The sequence below is a fragment of the Leptidea sinapis genome, chromosome 4 (assembly GCF_905404315.1).
Source record: "Leptidea sinapis chromosome 4, ilLepSina1.1, whole genome shotgun sequence".
Classification (NCBI taxonomy): domain Eukaryota; kingdom Metazoa; phylum Arthropoda; class Insecta; order Lepidoptera; family Pieridae; genus Leptidea; species Leptidea sinapis.
Genome location: NC_066268.1, coordinates 2,002,852 through 2,019,126, shown reverse-complemented (window position 1 = coordinate 2,019,126; position 16,275 = coordinate 2,002,852). Strand labels below are relative to the sequence as shown.

Here is a 16,275-nt window from a genome sequence, read left to right as displayed (position 1 = left end):
TACTTCATCATACATAGCTTGGTTACTTTTACTTTGAATATCAGTGAAGTGTGATCCGCAAGGTAGTATACCTTGTTTTTTTTCTATAAGATTAGGAAGATCATTTATATAGATAAGGAAGAAAAATGGTCCAAGAATAGACCCTTGTGGTACTGTATTGTGACATCAGGAAGAGAGCATCTACTCGTATCTTATCCCATTATTAAAACACAGCTTTTTATTACCTAATATAGGTTAATATTATGCAATACGTAATTGGTAATTGTGATAGCCTTCGGATATGTTATTTTTAATTGAATAATGTAAATCGCATTGTTTGAGTGGTGAATGCCGTCCAACGTTTCATAACAGCGATCTAGAATAAACTTATTCAAGTGGTCTTTATCAACTTTTGAATCGCGGCTTTGTCACTTTCATTGAGCTCATTACAGTTTAAAATCATTTTGTTCAAAACTATGCACTTTTGATAAGCATATAATAGATTATAACATACGAATGTAGATTCTTGAGCCAAATGAATAGATGATCATTTATTATAATATTGAGAATATCCATACACCTGCACATAAGTATTTCTCACCGCTCAAGATCATAAATATATACCAGTGGGAGGCTCCTTTGCACAGGATGCCGGCTAGATTTTGGATACAAAGGTGCCTTTTTCTGTCGTGAAGCAGTAATCTGTAAGCATTATTGTGTTTCGACCTGAGGGGCGCCGTAGCTAGTGTAATAACTGGGCAAATGAGAGTTAATATCTTACGTCTCAAAGTGACTAGCCCAATTGTAGTGCCTTTGGTAGTAGTTTGGGCTTTTCAAGAATCCTGAGCGGCACCGCATTGTAATGGGCAGGACGTATCAATAACCATCAGCTGAAGGTCCTGCTCGTCTCGTCCCGTATTTTCATTTAAAAAATCCCTCACGGGACACGAATCTTTTTGTACACAGAAGTAAGTAAAATTATTGTTAGAAATGTGACTCAATTGTAATATCTACAATCGTTATTAGTTGCTATATATTTATTACAGCAATCGGCGTGATATTAAATTAAATTTTTATTTTCACATGATATATCTAAAGATAAGTGCGGATTAATACGATTAAATATTTGTTGTACATTACTATGCATATTATACATTACTAGCTGATTTCGTACGCATAGTAAAGGGTTTTTAAAAATAATAAGTAAGTTTGGAATTGAAGATTATCTCGTGTCCTATTCCAGTTCCGGTTCCCGTTTTCGCTCCCGTTCGCAAAATGTTATATTAAACCTATTTCGAGGAAGATTGCTATGGCAACCTAAACCTACTATTGGAATAGTTATACCTCATCGACGTGAATTTCAGTTTTTCACAAATCCCGCGGGGACCGTTGTTTCTTGTGGGATAAAATGTAGCCTATGTCCCTTCCCAAGCTCTAGTCTATCGCTGTAACAAATTTCATCAAAATCGGTTCAGAAGCTCCGGCGTAAAAGCGTAACAAACAAACTTACATTCATATTTATAATATTAGTCGAGAAAATTACTTGTCATTAACACCTTATTTCTTACCCTCGAAGCTTCACAATCTGTCTTCCCAACGAGATACACAAATCATTTAATAATATTTGTAGCAATTGCTTATCAATCTAATGGGACATACAATTAGTAGCTAATTTACTCGTACCCTAGTTATTAGTTATGAGCGAACGAGCAAAGGTCGCTGCGACCGATTTAGAATCGATTGGAATAATCGATAACGATTATTTATTGCTTGACTCTATAGTAGTCGCTTGTTACATAACAATAATGTGACATACTTAAGACATTTTATTAGTCTTCGTTTGGCGCGTTAGGGAAAATTTATCCGAGTGAGTTTTTAACGATGCACGCGCACACCATCACGCAAATTCGACACCGTGACATTAGTTGGTCAACTAGACCATTTGTATCATACTTCGGACTAAATTATACGATATAAGAATATTTTCATTGCTTGTTTTTTTGTTTATTTCATCAGACGTGAAATAGCACGAGGAATATTTTTTTAGGGATTTTTGTTTTGTTAGGCCAAAGAAGAATAACTTCTTGCGTGCGGACATAAGCACAGACACTTTTTTATTAGGGTTCCGTAGCCGAGTGGCAAAAAGACAGCACCCTTATAGATTGGTCATGTCTGTCTGTGTGTCTGTCCGTCCGTATGTCACTTTTTTCCGAAACTATTAGAGCGCATTAAGATTTTCACAAAAATAGAAGAAAAAACAATAAATTTTGGGGGTTACAATAAATTGAGGTTTCTAATATTTTTTATTTTCTAGACTGAATAGTTCCAAAGTGCAAAGAGACACTTCCAAAGTGCCACGAGTAAAATAAATATCTTTGAATATTTACGGTTCCGTATTACTGAGACCAAGACCTGGAAGTGATCTTGATCTTGTTGACGAAGTGTGTACTGAGCTTAAATAATAACAAAGGCCCATTTATTCCAGCTGGACACAAGTGGCAACGGCTACATCGACCTCAAAGAGCTGAAGGACGCGTTAGACAGTGTCGGATATAAAATACCACAATGGAAGGTACGTTTATTTCTTTATTAATAATTTTTATGGGATAAGGTGTCAGAACGAACTGATTTATCAGCTGACCAGTGACAATAAAAACTGAATGCATCATGGAAGAATGAATGTAGATTATGATAGAACATGCACCCGTGACATGGCTTGAGATGCAATCTACTGTTTATACTTTGCCCTTTATTAAATACAATTGGGTACAATGAAGAATTTTTTTTTATGGGAAAAGGAGGACAAACGAGCGTACGGGTGGGTGTTAAGTGATCACCGCCGCACATTCTCTTGCAACAACAGACGAATCACAGGAGCATTGCCAGCCTTTAAGGAAGGTATTATTTTGAAGGTACCCATGTCGAATCGTCCCGGAAACACCGCACAAGGAAGCTTATTCCACAGCTTTGTAGTATGGGGGAGAAAGCCCTTTGCCCTTTATTAAACACAATTGGGTACAATGAAGAATATCACCAAATGAAGATTTTCACCTTACTTCTGTATGGCCTATTAAAAACAAACTGAATAGGTAAAACATATCATGGACTCGACCATGGACTAGTAAAAAAAGAAGGACTCCGCGCCGTGATATTAGCAAGTGAAGCACCTTTATGCTAGTGTGTGTGCGGTTACGGGGTATACCAGTTACACAATTTTTTCTCCTTTAAATAATCGTATATCCACAAATACCTTTATAGTATTGTTTTTACACATTTTCACAACGCACGACGGCATTTTTAAAATATTTTATTGCGACGCAAACTGATCTGTCACAGACGATGGCAAATCTCATAATGGCGCCCGATCGGCTTATATTAGTGTAAGTGTATGAGTGGGCTTATGTATTTACACGTTTACCGGCTTGTTTTGCCTCACTGTTATGTAAAGTGAGACGGAGTCCTTATTTTTTTACTCGTCCGTGGGGCTCAGTTACCGAACATTAAACTGTTTAGCTAGGCGCTGCGCGGCGGAGTCACTGACCGTTTTGACGTCACTACACTACACTCATAGATAGCGGCGTGCGATGTTATGACGTCACGCGACCATTTTGCGCCGATGAATAATTTAAATAATGCGGAAACGAAAATGATCATGACTTAAAACTACTCGCTTGATTTTATTGAAACAAAAACTAGTAAAACTTGTCCCGGGATAGCGTCGAACAAACTTGTGTCTGAAATCAAGACTATGCTATTCAAAGTCTCGGAATGGGGCCGACAAAATTTTGTCCAAGAACACACACGTTTGTGCGTTCTCCGCTAAAAAGTCTCCCTTTGTCGTATCGTATCCCCTCGATTCGTGACCAGTCCTCTAACTGCCACAGTCTGTATCGGCATACTTGGCGTCGATATATCAGTTCCGTGGTCACTTGGAAAAGAAGGCGAAACTGGCCTCTGAAAAGCTTGGTGAACTCAGTAAGGCGAGACAGTACATCACTATAAGCCACCGTCTGCAACTATATAAGGCATAAATTCGGCCTTATATGCAGTACTGTTCTCACCCCTGGGCGGGTGCTCCCCAGTACCAGCTTCTTCCATTTGACCGCATTAAATGAAGAGCAGATTGAATTTTCGACGATCAAGTCATCTCCGATCGGCTTGGTTCTTTGGCGTTGCGTAGAGTTGTGGGTTCTCTCTGCATCTTCTACCGCATAAATCACGTAGAGTGCTCAGAGTAGCAGTTCGGGTTGATTCCAGCGGCCGAAATCCACCACCGGACAATACGGCAAAATGAAAAATACTACCCGCATCATGTTGACATCTGCAGCATTCCATACACGAGCGATTTGCAAGAAATTTCGCACAGCCACTTTGTGGAATCAATCACCGGCTTATGGACATTTAAAAAAAGCATACTCGCAGCTGAAAGCTCGCCAACGCATCTCTTGCGGATGTTCATGGGCAGTTTCCTCACCACTCCCCATTAAGTGAGCCTCTTGCCCCTTTGCCCCCTCTACTTTATAAAAAAGGAGTTTCAATTGATCTGAACATTACGTGGATTATATGGGAGGCTGGTTTTTAACCTGCCATCTGCCGGGCCACTTGTACTATTAACCAGTGGCTACAATACAAATTACAGTTTCAGGTGCGGTTTGAAAGTTTTTATGGTCGACGATCTTAACGAGATCATCGGTCCATCTTATGGGGGGCCTACCAACAATGCGTCTTCGATCTTTAACAATACACAAATCAGATTAAATAAACAGTTTTGGAGTGAGCTGCAACTGAGTGACAATGTCGTATTAGGAAGTCTAACAGATACACACAGCATGAGAAAATCTACCGAGATGAGTTTGGGGCCGGTCTAGTGTTTTTTTACTGGCTTAAATAATATTTCATTTAATTTTCATCTTCGAGGTCCGTTGCATGATAGAAGAGTACAACGACAACGGCACCAAGCACGGCAGAGCCATGAACGGCGCGGTGAACGGAGACTCCAGGAAGAACGGCATCACCCTGAAGGAGTTCGAAGAGCTGTGCGCCAACCTCAAAGCGCAACAGGTAACAATCTGTTATTTTCAACTTTTATCATATCATACTTTTTTTTAAATGACAATGCTGATGGTAATTGATACGCCCTGCCCATTACAATGCAGTGCAGGATTCTTGAAAACCCCAAAAATTCTGAGCGGCACTAACCTAACCGTATAACTATTGCGCTCGTCATCTTGAAGACATAAGATGTTAAGTCTTATTGGCCCAGTAATCTCACTAGATACCCGTGCCCTTCAGACCGAAACACAATAATGCTTACACATCTGCTTCACGGCAGAACATGGCGCCGTTGTGGTACCCATACTCTGACCGGCAGCCTGTTTAAAGGAGTCTCCCACATTAATCTCTCTAGATTTTGCCCCAAAATAGGCATATAGCCTGAACTAAGAGTGCAAGACAACGATATGTATACTTAAGCATAAAGAAACATCCATGACTCGGAAAAAAAACATGCATCTTCATCATATAAATGTTTACATTTACCGGGTTTCGAACCCGGGTCCTCTAGCAAAGTGGGCAAGGTCATCAACCACTATATCATCGCAGATCTTAAATGTATTTAATGTTTTATTGCAATGCATTGTTGTCACGACAGATTGTTTATGTTTTTGTTTGTTTTGTTTCAATCGATTGCCAAAATTTTCTTGTTTGTTTTGTTTCAATCGATTGCCGCTTAAATGGTCCTTCGAGCCTATGTACAAGAGATATGTCAAATAAAACTGTTTTAAAATCTGTGCAGGCAAAAATGCACCAAAGTCTCATTGAAATTATTTTATACATTCATATTTATAAACTGAGTTATAGTACAGAATCACATCTACAAAATTTAAAAGAATATAGTTAATATCAATTACTAATATTTGGGTTCGAAATTTGGTCGTTCGTGGACGTTCATCACATTTGGAATGATAATTATAACGACTTTAATACTTAACGAAATAAATTAGTTATTTTAATATTGTTGCGAAGGTCACGTCGAATATTGGAAAGGAACCAGTGTAGCTAATCTCGACCTTATTTCTTACACGCTAAGATAGGTACAGTTATGTTATAGTTTTGTTGACAACTAGTTGTTACGTAAACAACATGTTTACTTGTTTATTATTATTACACCGCTCGACACAATTCGAGAGGCACTTAATCGATTTATTATGATTATTCGCCTCTTAAGCGCTTATAGGTCTGGGTAATGTTATTTAAGGAAAGCATATCTCGTACTAAGTAAAGACAGATTTATCCCTATAGATTGCGACAACTTTCACACGAGCTTCAATTTATGATTTAAATATATTATGTCCTTAAATTATATTTTTGTTTAAACATTTTCAGGTTTCCAGCACATTTAAACAGGCAGTCAGTAAAAAGGAGAATTTAGAACATCTAGGAGGCATGAGTGAAGCATCAAGTGATGGTAATAATATTTTATGGTATCAATAATGAGTGTTGCATGTTTTGAAGCCTATAATAATAATAACACATAACTTTTAGTGACATTAGGCCATAGTTTCTCAACCTTATTTTGCTCACCGCCCACTTTGAGAATATGTTTTTTTCTAGAGTATTTTCGTGTATTTTTTTGCCTTTTTAGACTATATTTTTTAATCTACCCACGCCCCATCTGCGCCATCTCAATGCCCCCTAATTTTCTCTGGGTCTTCTACTGCCCCCCCGAAAGTCTCAAACGCCCACAAGGGGGCGTTATCGCCCACGTTGAGAACGAAAGCCTAATGTAAAAGTATAGCTACAATTAAACGACTCTATATTTAACCACATTTACTCTAGTTGCTTAAAATATACTTGGTGAATAAGCAGCAATGTAAAACATTTATTATTCAGTTCAGGTTAGATTTGAACAATGACAGTTGAGACACGACTAAAGAAAAGTGTGTTTACGCTAAGCATACATTGGCCGTTCCGCTATCAGACTGCGAATGATATGTCCTTATGTGTGGATAGTAAGTTATTGCTTCTAACCCTTAAAAAACTATAGTATATAAATAAATGTGTAATCTGCCTAAAGAAGTTTGTCGCTGCAATGTCGTGACTATTGAAGTATAGAACATGAATGATGTGACTTATCACTCTTTACGCGGTTAAAATTTCAGGTACGACGCATTCGGTTCGCCAAGAGGAACAGATGGCGTTCTCCGGTTGGATAAACAGTAACCTGGAACACGACCCAGATTTAAAGCACCTGCTACCCATCGACCCTGAAGGCAAGCAGCTCTACGAAAAGCTCAAGGATGGATTGATTCTTTGGTAATAAAGGGGAAAAATTATATAAGTTTTTACCGACTTCAAATAAGCATAATTTTATCATGTGGTGTGTATTTCGACTAGCTCAGGACTCTGGTGTTTTGGTTATTTAAACACACAACATTCGAATAATCACTGTATTTGGGTAGAGTTTCCACTTAAAATTCAGAATAAGTAATGAGTACTCAAATTTAGCACTCTAGCTTATAAAGGGTATGACAGCCATCCGTGTTAATGCTGTCAAACTACTGTAGTGCCAACTATCTTACACGATTCAAATTAAAGTAAATTCAACTAAAGACCTGAATATTATATGCTATTAAAGCTATTTATTATCATATTTATACAGAATCAAGACTGATTTTTAATTTGTTTCATTTGAAAGGTCCCATTATAGGGAATATTCATTTGTAATTTTTAACATAATGATTCAAAATGTCAAGTTAGTTACACAATCTTATTAATTTCAAGGGACACTTACCTGAAATACTCCATCTTTTTTTAGTTTTTCACTGAACACTTTGACAATGCGTGGCGTTGTATTCAAAGCGCGGTCGAAATACCGTTTAGTTGTACTCTGCCTAATAGTCGGGTAGGCAAAGTTTAGCTTCAGACAATTTTTGAGTGCGATTGTGAGTCTAGTTGTTTATTTTACGTAAATTAATGAAATATTTTATTGAAGTTATACTTCTTTAGGCGCGTTATGAAAAAAGATGAGAGTGAAATTTTAAGATGGGCACGCATCACTGTAACACAAAAGTAACAGGTTAAAGTTTGTTCCTAAAATTTTTTGACGTTTGCGTCATTCGTTATTTTGGTTTCTTCGTCCATTATTAGGACAGGCAAAGGGTTCAAGCCCATACAGCCGTATTTGTTATTTAATAATTCATTCTCACAGCCATCTTTGCAAGATTTTTAAAAAATTGTTATTTCTAAAAACGTAGAATAGCACGAGGATTAAATCATTTAATTTTTTTTACTTCGTTAGGCCAAAGAAGTATAACTTCTTGCGTGCATACATAAGTACACACTCACTTTTTTTTCCTATTTACTCCAGCAGACAAGGCGCAACAACATCCCTCACCAATACGAATAACCAACAGTTTTGTCTACCACATAAAAATATAAATACTGTATATTTTTAGCAAAGTCATAAACCACTCGTGCCCGGACACGATAGACGAGCGCGCCATCAACAAGAAGAACTTGACCCTGTACACCAAGCACGAGAACCTGACCCTCGCGCTGGTCTCCTCGCAGGCCATCGGCTGCAACATTGTCAACATTGACGCGCACGACCTCGCTAAAGGTATACCTCACTTTCGACCGGAGATACAACCTTACAAACACACCAGTAATCAAAATTAAACTATCTATAATCCAGTCACTCTGTGATGAAAAAATGGATTTTCCTTGCAAAATTATTAGACATTGACTTATTATTTTGACATTATTATTCGTTATTATAAAAAAAGTTTTTCCAAAATAAATGTTGGGGAACTTTGCCGTCGTAGGGTCAACCATTAAATAGTTAATTTGAAGGAACCTTGTTTTTGTACCTTCAATCCAAGATTGGCTGTACGTAGGCTGATCGTACCGAAAACTGGGATTGGGAAAACGGGGAGCCGAACTTACCAACATTTTAACGGCAAACGATACTGAACAGTTATATTTCCTTATGCAATACAGGGTCAACCTACTTCAAACACCAGCTTATCACAAATACCATCTGTTTTAAAAAACACTAATGTACTGCTTTAGTTTTAAGATTTTTTGTGAGGAGAAAATAATGTGTAACGGCTGCCAAAAATGGGATGCTCCTTTACACAGGATGCCGGCTAGATTATGTTGTCTGCAACGGCGCCTATTTCTGCCGTGAAGCAGTAAATGTGTTAACATCATTGTGTTTCGGTCTGAAGGGCCACAAAGCTGGTGAAATTACTGGGCAAATGATACTTAACATCTTATGTCTCAAGGTGATGAGCGCCATTCTGATGCCGCTTAAAATTATGTTTTTTTTTTTCAAGAATGCTCAGTGGCACTGCATTATAGTGGTCAGGGGACATCATCAGATGATGTACGTCTTTGTGGTCTAGTCACTTTTGATCATAAAAATATCTCTTCGAGGTCAATTTTGTTAGATTATATCCTACGAGGGTGCAGCCTGTTGGCACGAGGCGAAAACCAGTCCTTTAATTAAATTGGAAATATGGGTTAAAAAAATTCAATGTTGAAACACAATATTAAATGTTGTTTGCAATTTGAAGGTAAGCCTCACCTGGTTCTGGGTCTTCTCTGGCAGATCATCCGTATAGGACTGTTCAACCAGATCACGTTGGAGCACTGCCCTGGTCTCACCGAGCTACTGAACGACCAGGTAATGTCTACTTCTTACATTTTTGGTTAACGGCATATTCTGAATGAAATAATGATGAAACAGTTAAAATTATGACTAAAAAATCGTATTTTATAATTCCATTTGTTACTTTTACACATGTCAACTTATCAAGTTAATTTTATTGAATATAATATAGAATTTGTTCATATGATTTGCATTTTGATAAGCCGATTGATTTTCTCCTTGATTGTGGATAGTCATGGTTAAAAATATTGCGAAAATGTTTTATTTTAAAGAAATAACAGGATATTGATTGTTGAAATTTGTTCGTACCCCTTAACCGTTATGTGAAATTACACGTAGACTTACCATAAATACTGTCACTATAAAAATATTGATTACGATACAAGTGCGGACAGTATGTCATCTTGTTGATCCAAGTCGAAGGCGAAGGCTTAACAATATGGACGGGTGGCCATGATATATCTCTTTTTAAATATATTCGTTCGCCGCCGTCTTTCGTTATATATGTACTCAAATTCCGCATAATATTTTTGACTAGTTATGAATATGACCATAGTCTGTTCACTTATGACTGGGTGTTTTCACAGGAGCGAATAGAAGACCTGCTGGCTCTATCTCCAGAAGCGATCCTGTTGCGATGGGTGAACCACCAGCTGCAGAGCGCCGGCGTGACGCGTCGCTGCACCAACTTCCAGCAGGACGTGGCCGACTCCGAGATCTACTCGTACTTGTTGAAGCAGATCGCTCCCGACGATGCTGGAGTCACCATGGACGCGCTCAGAGTAAGTAACTTCTTAATAAGAATATATAAGAGCTTAGATAAATTATACGTCTAGATAGAGTCTCTTCCTGCTAGACAATCGATGAAAACAGACCAGGATTAATACTTTAGTATGCGATTGTATGTCAAGTTTGTGCTAGTCCGTTACTCAAAATAGAGGTTAAATTTCGACCTCAAGTTTTCGACGTTTTCATAATTGTCACAGTCATCTAGTAATAAATGATCTTAGTCAGCGATCTTGCAGCTTGCCTCCACGTATAAGCAAACTGTTTAATTAACTTACTTTTGAGGTGTTTGCAGGGTGACATGGGTATTGGGTACCTTCTAAAGAAGCACTTACACTCACCAAATTTTTTGATATCATCAGAGTCATGGAATAAAAGTAGAACAAAACCAGATTCTTCAATTAAGGCTACTTCAGCTCGAGGCTTAGCACGAGAGAGAGAGAGAGTTATGATTGATACATTTGCGATTTGGTGGCGGAGGAAATTACTACGGATACCGTGGACTGCAAAATTCAATTATTACACAGCTAAACCTGAAAACAAACGCGTCATAATGGAGGGAAACGTGGTAGGAAATAGAATTCGAGGCAGATCTCTTAAGTAGAGGGACTAGCTCCGAGAGGAAATAACGACGTTGTTTGGGACTGTTATAAAGTGTCGTATAGGGTTTTTTTTAATGATAATAAGGGACGAGGTGAGCAGGACGTTCAGCTGATAGTAACTGATACGCCCTGCCCGTTACAATGCAGTGCCGCTCAGGATTCTTCAAAAAATTCTGAGCAGCGCTACAACTGTGCTCGTCACCTTGAGACATAAGATGTTAAGTCTAATTTGCCCAGTAATTTCACTAACTACGGCGCCTTTCAGACCGAAACACAGTAATGCTCACACGTTACTGGTTCACGGCAGAAATAGGCGCCGTTGTGGTACCCATAATCTAGCCGGTATTCTGTGCAAAGGAGCCTCCCACTGGTAAAGGGCCACTGGGTTTTGGCTCGTTTAATGAATGAGCTTATGTAGACACTTGTAATCAATCAAGAATCATGAGGAAAGAAGTGAAATGCACTCCACTAACCTTTGAACACTCCCACGCCATTCTGGTGGCGGCGGCGCAGCAGCTCCAGTTTAACAAAACACATGTCTAACTTTTTTTTCTTTTTATGGAAAAGAAGGACAAACGAGCGTACTGGTCAACTGGTGTTAAGTGATCACCGTCGCCCACATTCTCTTGCAACACCAGAGGATTCACAGGAGCGTTGCTGGCCTTTAAGGAAGGTATGCGTTTTTTTTGAAGGTACCCATGTCGTATCGTCCCGGAAACACAGCACAAGGAAGTTCATTCCACATCTGTGTAGTACGTGGAAGAAAGCTCTTTGAACGCACTGTGGAGACCGCCACACATCTTGATGGTGGGGATGATATCCTAACTTGTGGCACGTTGTGCGAAGGTGGAATTCGGCGGCAGGAATCAGGTGAGCAGCCCTTCTGAACACTCCCCGTGATAAATGCGGAAGAAGATACACAATGTAGCGACGTCTCTACGCAACGCCAAGTGATCCAGTCGTTTACAGAGCACTGGTCCCCGACAATTCGAGCTGCTCGACCGACAATTCGGTCAAATGGAAAGAGCTGATACCGGGGTTGCGCCAGACCAGAGATGACAGCAATACTCGATATGTGGCCGGACGTGTAATAACCCGGTGTTTGTTTAAAATATGTATATGTAATGTAACAGGAATCGGACCTGATGCGTCGCGCGGAGGTGATGCTGCAGCAAGCTGCCAAGCTGCGGTGCCGCGCGTTCGTGACGCCCGCCGACGTGGTGGGCGGCGTCTACAAGCTGAACCTGGCCTTCGTGGCCAACCTGTTCAACCAGCACCCTGGCCTGCAGCGGAACGAGACGGACGCCGACGCCTACCACCAGCTGGACGAGACCAGGGAGGAGAAGAGTGAGTCATGTGACGAGCACTAGTATCGAGGTTGATTATATACTGGACCATAATACCACTGGACAGGCTGTTCCGTATGTTTGACAGAATTGTTTTTGTGCCTATTTGAAGCGCCACTCGCGAGCGTCCAGAGTACCGCAGACTCTCGCTACATAGTCAGCAGCGCCAAAATGGAGAATATCAAACAGGCACAAAAGCACTTTGCCGCACAGCACAGGTGAGCGGGTGGCATGTGCGGACGCGCGGGACGTGAGAGCAAAGCTTAGGTTAAATAACAAACTAAAGTAATAATACAAAAGTCTTGTTTAAAAGCTAATTAACACTGTGCCTGAATTAGATAATCCTGTGTTTCAGGCGTAAAGAGCTGATATTGAAAGTAAATAATCACAAAAAAGAAAAACTAAATAAAGTAAAAAGGTATAAATTAATCTACTGTTTAAGTATATAAGTTAGTATGTTTTCAATGTTATGACTATTAACTAATAAAAATATTATATAGATAATGTTTATTTTAACACTATCTGTATCTTGATAGGACATCTTTTGAGGTGTTTCATGAAGAGCCTTCTTACAATTAATATAATTAAAGGGATGTACATACCCGATAATTTGCTTCTACTACACTCAATAAATATTCCTTGAATTTTTTTTAAGTTTTATTAAAGGCATAAACAGGCATTTATTTTTCTCTAAATTGATTATTTTGGAATTCTTTTTGATGTCGCTCAATCACTACCACCGCTTCGGAAACAAATGGCGCTCTGAGAGAAAAGAAACGACGCAAGTTTATTATTATTAAAATTGTTTGCTCTTATAAATAGATAGTTATAATTTTATATAAAAAACAGTGCAATATATGAAAAATAATTGTTACTATGTAAATATATTTCTGAAGTTAAGAAGTTTTCACTTCTGGTGTGCAAGTCCCACGACTTTTCTCCTAACTTTGAAACTGTAAAGAATATAAATGTTAAAAGCGTGGGGTTTTGTATACGGTAAAACTAACAATTATATTTGCAATATTGTCACTCAGACACAGTAATTAAAATTATTAAAAATTTTGTAGTGGCTTGGATATCAAAGGATTTTTCAAAGGTGATACAATTTGTAAAAAAAAACATGGTTCATCTTAGTTTAGTCTTTCGGTTACTATTGGGAACTTTGTATATTATATCACCGATCGCCCGGCACCCGATCTGGACGGCACTCGCACCGATTACACCTGAGCCAAGATGAGTACCGAAACATCTTGGTATTCGCTTGTGGCTCGACGTTCTTGACTACGATCTATTTTCTGCGCAATTGGCAGATAAGTGTTGTGTAGATAAGTTGGTTTGTAATTCAGTTCATCAAAATTCTAATTTGGTTTTCACAAATTTGCAGCGTACCGTAACTGGATGAACTCAATGGGCGTGGCACCTCACGTCAACTGGCTGTACTCGGACCTGACTGACGGTCTGGTCATCTTCCAGCTCTACGACATCATCAAACCGGGAATTGTTAACTGGAAGAAGGTATTTACTACTCCATATTGTTTTGTTTAGGGCTATATTTCACCGGGACACCACGGTGGCGCAACAAGTCGCCGCTACCTACAAAATATATACAACTCTTTATATATATATATCACTCAGCACAAATTCAAGACATATATTTAAAGCTTCTTTGACGAAGAAGACTTACTAAAGTAGAGTAGATTATATATAGGATAATGATGCTTGGTGCATGGGTGCATGCAATGGCAAAATCTATGTCATTTTGACCTCACGTAATAAATATTTTTTCTTTTCTTTCTTGTTGTGCAGGTGCACCGGCAGTTCTCGAAGCTGCGCAAGTTCATGGAGCGTCTGGAGAACTGCAACTACGCGGTGGAGCTGGGCCGCCAGCTGGGGTTCTCGTTGGTGGGCATCGCCGGCGCTGACATCAACGAGGGCAACGCCACGCTCACCCTGGGTCAGTGGCCAGCTGACAACTGACCCCCGAGTAAAAGGAATAGGGTCCACCCTAGGGTGTCGTAAGAGGCGACGAAGGTCATTTACCATTGGGAAGCTGTGTTACACAGGATGCCGGCTCTAAATTTTCGTGGCCATAATCTAAAATTCAAAAATTCGGGTAGTTATGGGTTTTACCCTGTTTTTCTAAAGTTTTCATCAGATCTCGACGTTTTAAAGTCCTAGGAAGCTTGCCTGGCTATTATGTGTTTGTGTGTATGGATGTATGTAAACCTCTTATAATCGGCTCGACCGATTTCATCGCGATTGGAGCCATTCGAAAGGGCTTCACCAAACTTTTATTTTGAATACAAACCGGACCAGTAGGTTTTAAGAAATCTAAAAAAAATAATTTGATAAAAATTGTTTTCATATACCCATGGTTTATTTGGTATATCTTTTAAACTGCTTTACCGATAGATTTCAAAAACTAATCAGCTCTTAACAACAAAAAACTACGTCGATCGCCATGAAGCCGGTCAAATTCCGTTGATTCGCTCGTGAGTTATCGTTGACGAAAGAATACCAAAAAAAGTTTTTTTTCGGAATTACTTCTAAATTCCTAGTTCTATCAATTGATACTCAAAAATTATTTATGAGGCTTAAAAAACTACGTCAAATGCTGCCAAAATCGGTTCATTCATTCAAAAGTTATATTGCCTTTTGAATATTCAAAAAATACTTACCAGATATTTGAAAAACACAGAACAGCTGTTTGAGCTTAAAATCGTCATAAGTACAATTTGAAGCGTGAGAGTATGGAATTAGCGGGAAGTTGCAGGGATGGCCTTTAGGGTCAATAGGGGGTTTTAAGGTCTTTGTGTCCTATGGGTTAAATAAATATCTTTGAAACTATGCGTATCATTCCCAAACACGCGCGGGATATCAAATTAAATTGAAAGTTAAATCATGCTCCTTTATTTATTCATTCATGACTCTATTCTTGTTATCTATATATATAAAGAACATGGACGACGTTGTAAATTTAATTCCTTAGCAGCCCACAATAGGTACAGATCTGGGTAATAATATCGTTGGTTAAGTTCCGAAGTTATATGCTCTCTGCAAAAACAACTTGAAACAGTAAAGCATATACATATTACTCTTTATTATGACTTATCTTATTTATTTAAACAAAATAATTTGTAAGCGTTTAAAATGCGTGTAGTTGTAACTATTTTTACATTCGGTTTTCGCGTTAATCTAACATTTTTATTATTATTTAAAATATAGATATACATTATATAATAACTTGTAACTTTTATGCAAAAATCTAATATAAAAATACAGTTACAACAACATGCGTTTTAACCTTTAAAAGTATATTATTTAAATAAATATGAAACACGTATTTCAAAGCAAAAACAAACAAAGGTTGGTGAGAAAAGCTTAAAAGAGTTTGGGTTATATCATGAGTATATAATGTAATAATTATTTCTTTATAACTTAATAGTTAAATGAAGCCGGTATATTCTTGCCCGTAAGTCGATATAAATAATAAATTATTATTGACAATCATGAGTGTAATCCGTGTAATATATATAATAATAAGTAAGAGTTTTTTAACCTAATTATATTTGCCGACTAGATGTAATCTAATATATTTCCACGTACTATCCAGCTCTAATATGGCAGCTGATGCGCGCGTACACACTGTCCGTGTTGACGCGGCTGGCCAACACCGGTAACCCCATCATCGAGCGGGAGATCGTGCAGTGGGTCAACAACAAGCTGCAGTCCGCCGGGAAGACCTCCTCCATTAAGAGCTTCCAGGTTTGTGACTTTTTTTTATGGAATAGGAGGACAAACAAGCGTACGAGTCACCTGTTGTTAAGTGATCACCGCCGCCCACAATTTCTTGCAACTCCAAAGGAATCACGGGAGCGTTGCCGGCCTT

The 16,275-nt window shown here is 38.6% G+C and overlaps 1 protein-coding gene across 1 annotated transcript in view; it reads left to right on the top strand.

Moving 5' to 3' along the window:
- Positions 1–16,275, top strand: part of LOC126980076 (plastin-2) — a 70,427-nt gene that overhangs the window by 46,748 nt on the left and 7,404 nt on the right. Inside the window, exons 2-12 of the mRNA XM_050829693.1 lie at positions 2,465–2,551; positions 4,897–5,040; positions 6,364–6,445; positions 7,140–7,293; positions 8,436–8,599; positions 9,558–9,667; positions 10,240–10,434; positions 12,174–12,387; positions 13,771–13,901; positions 14,193–14,340; positions 16,000–16,151. Coding sequence (XP_050685650.1) covers positions 2,465–2,551; positions 4,897–5,040; positions 6,364–6,445; positions 7,140–7,293; positions 8,436–8,599; positions 9,558–9,667; positions 10,240–10,434; positions 12,174–12,387; positions 13,771–13,901; positions 14,193–14,340; positions 16,000–16,151 — 1,581 coding nt within the window. The remainder of the gene's footprint in view (positions 1–2,464; positions 2,552–4,896; positions 5,041–6,363; positions 6,446–7,139; positions 7,294–8,435; positions 8,600–9,557; positions 9,668–10,239; positions 10,435–12,173; positions 12,388–13,770; positions 13,902–14,192; positions 14,341–15,999; positions 16,152–16,275) is intronic.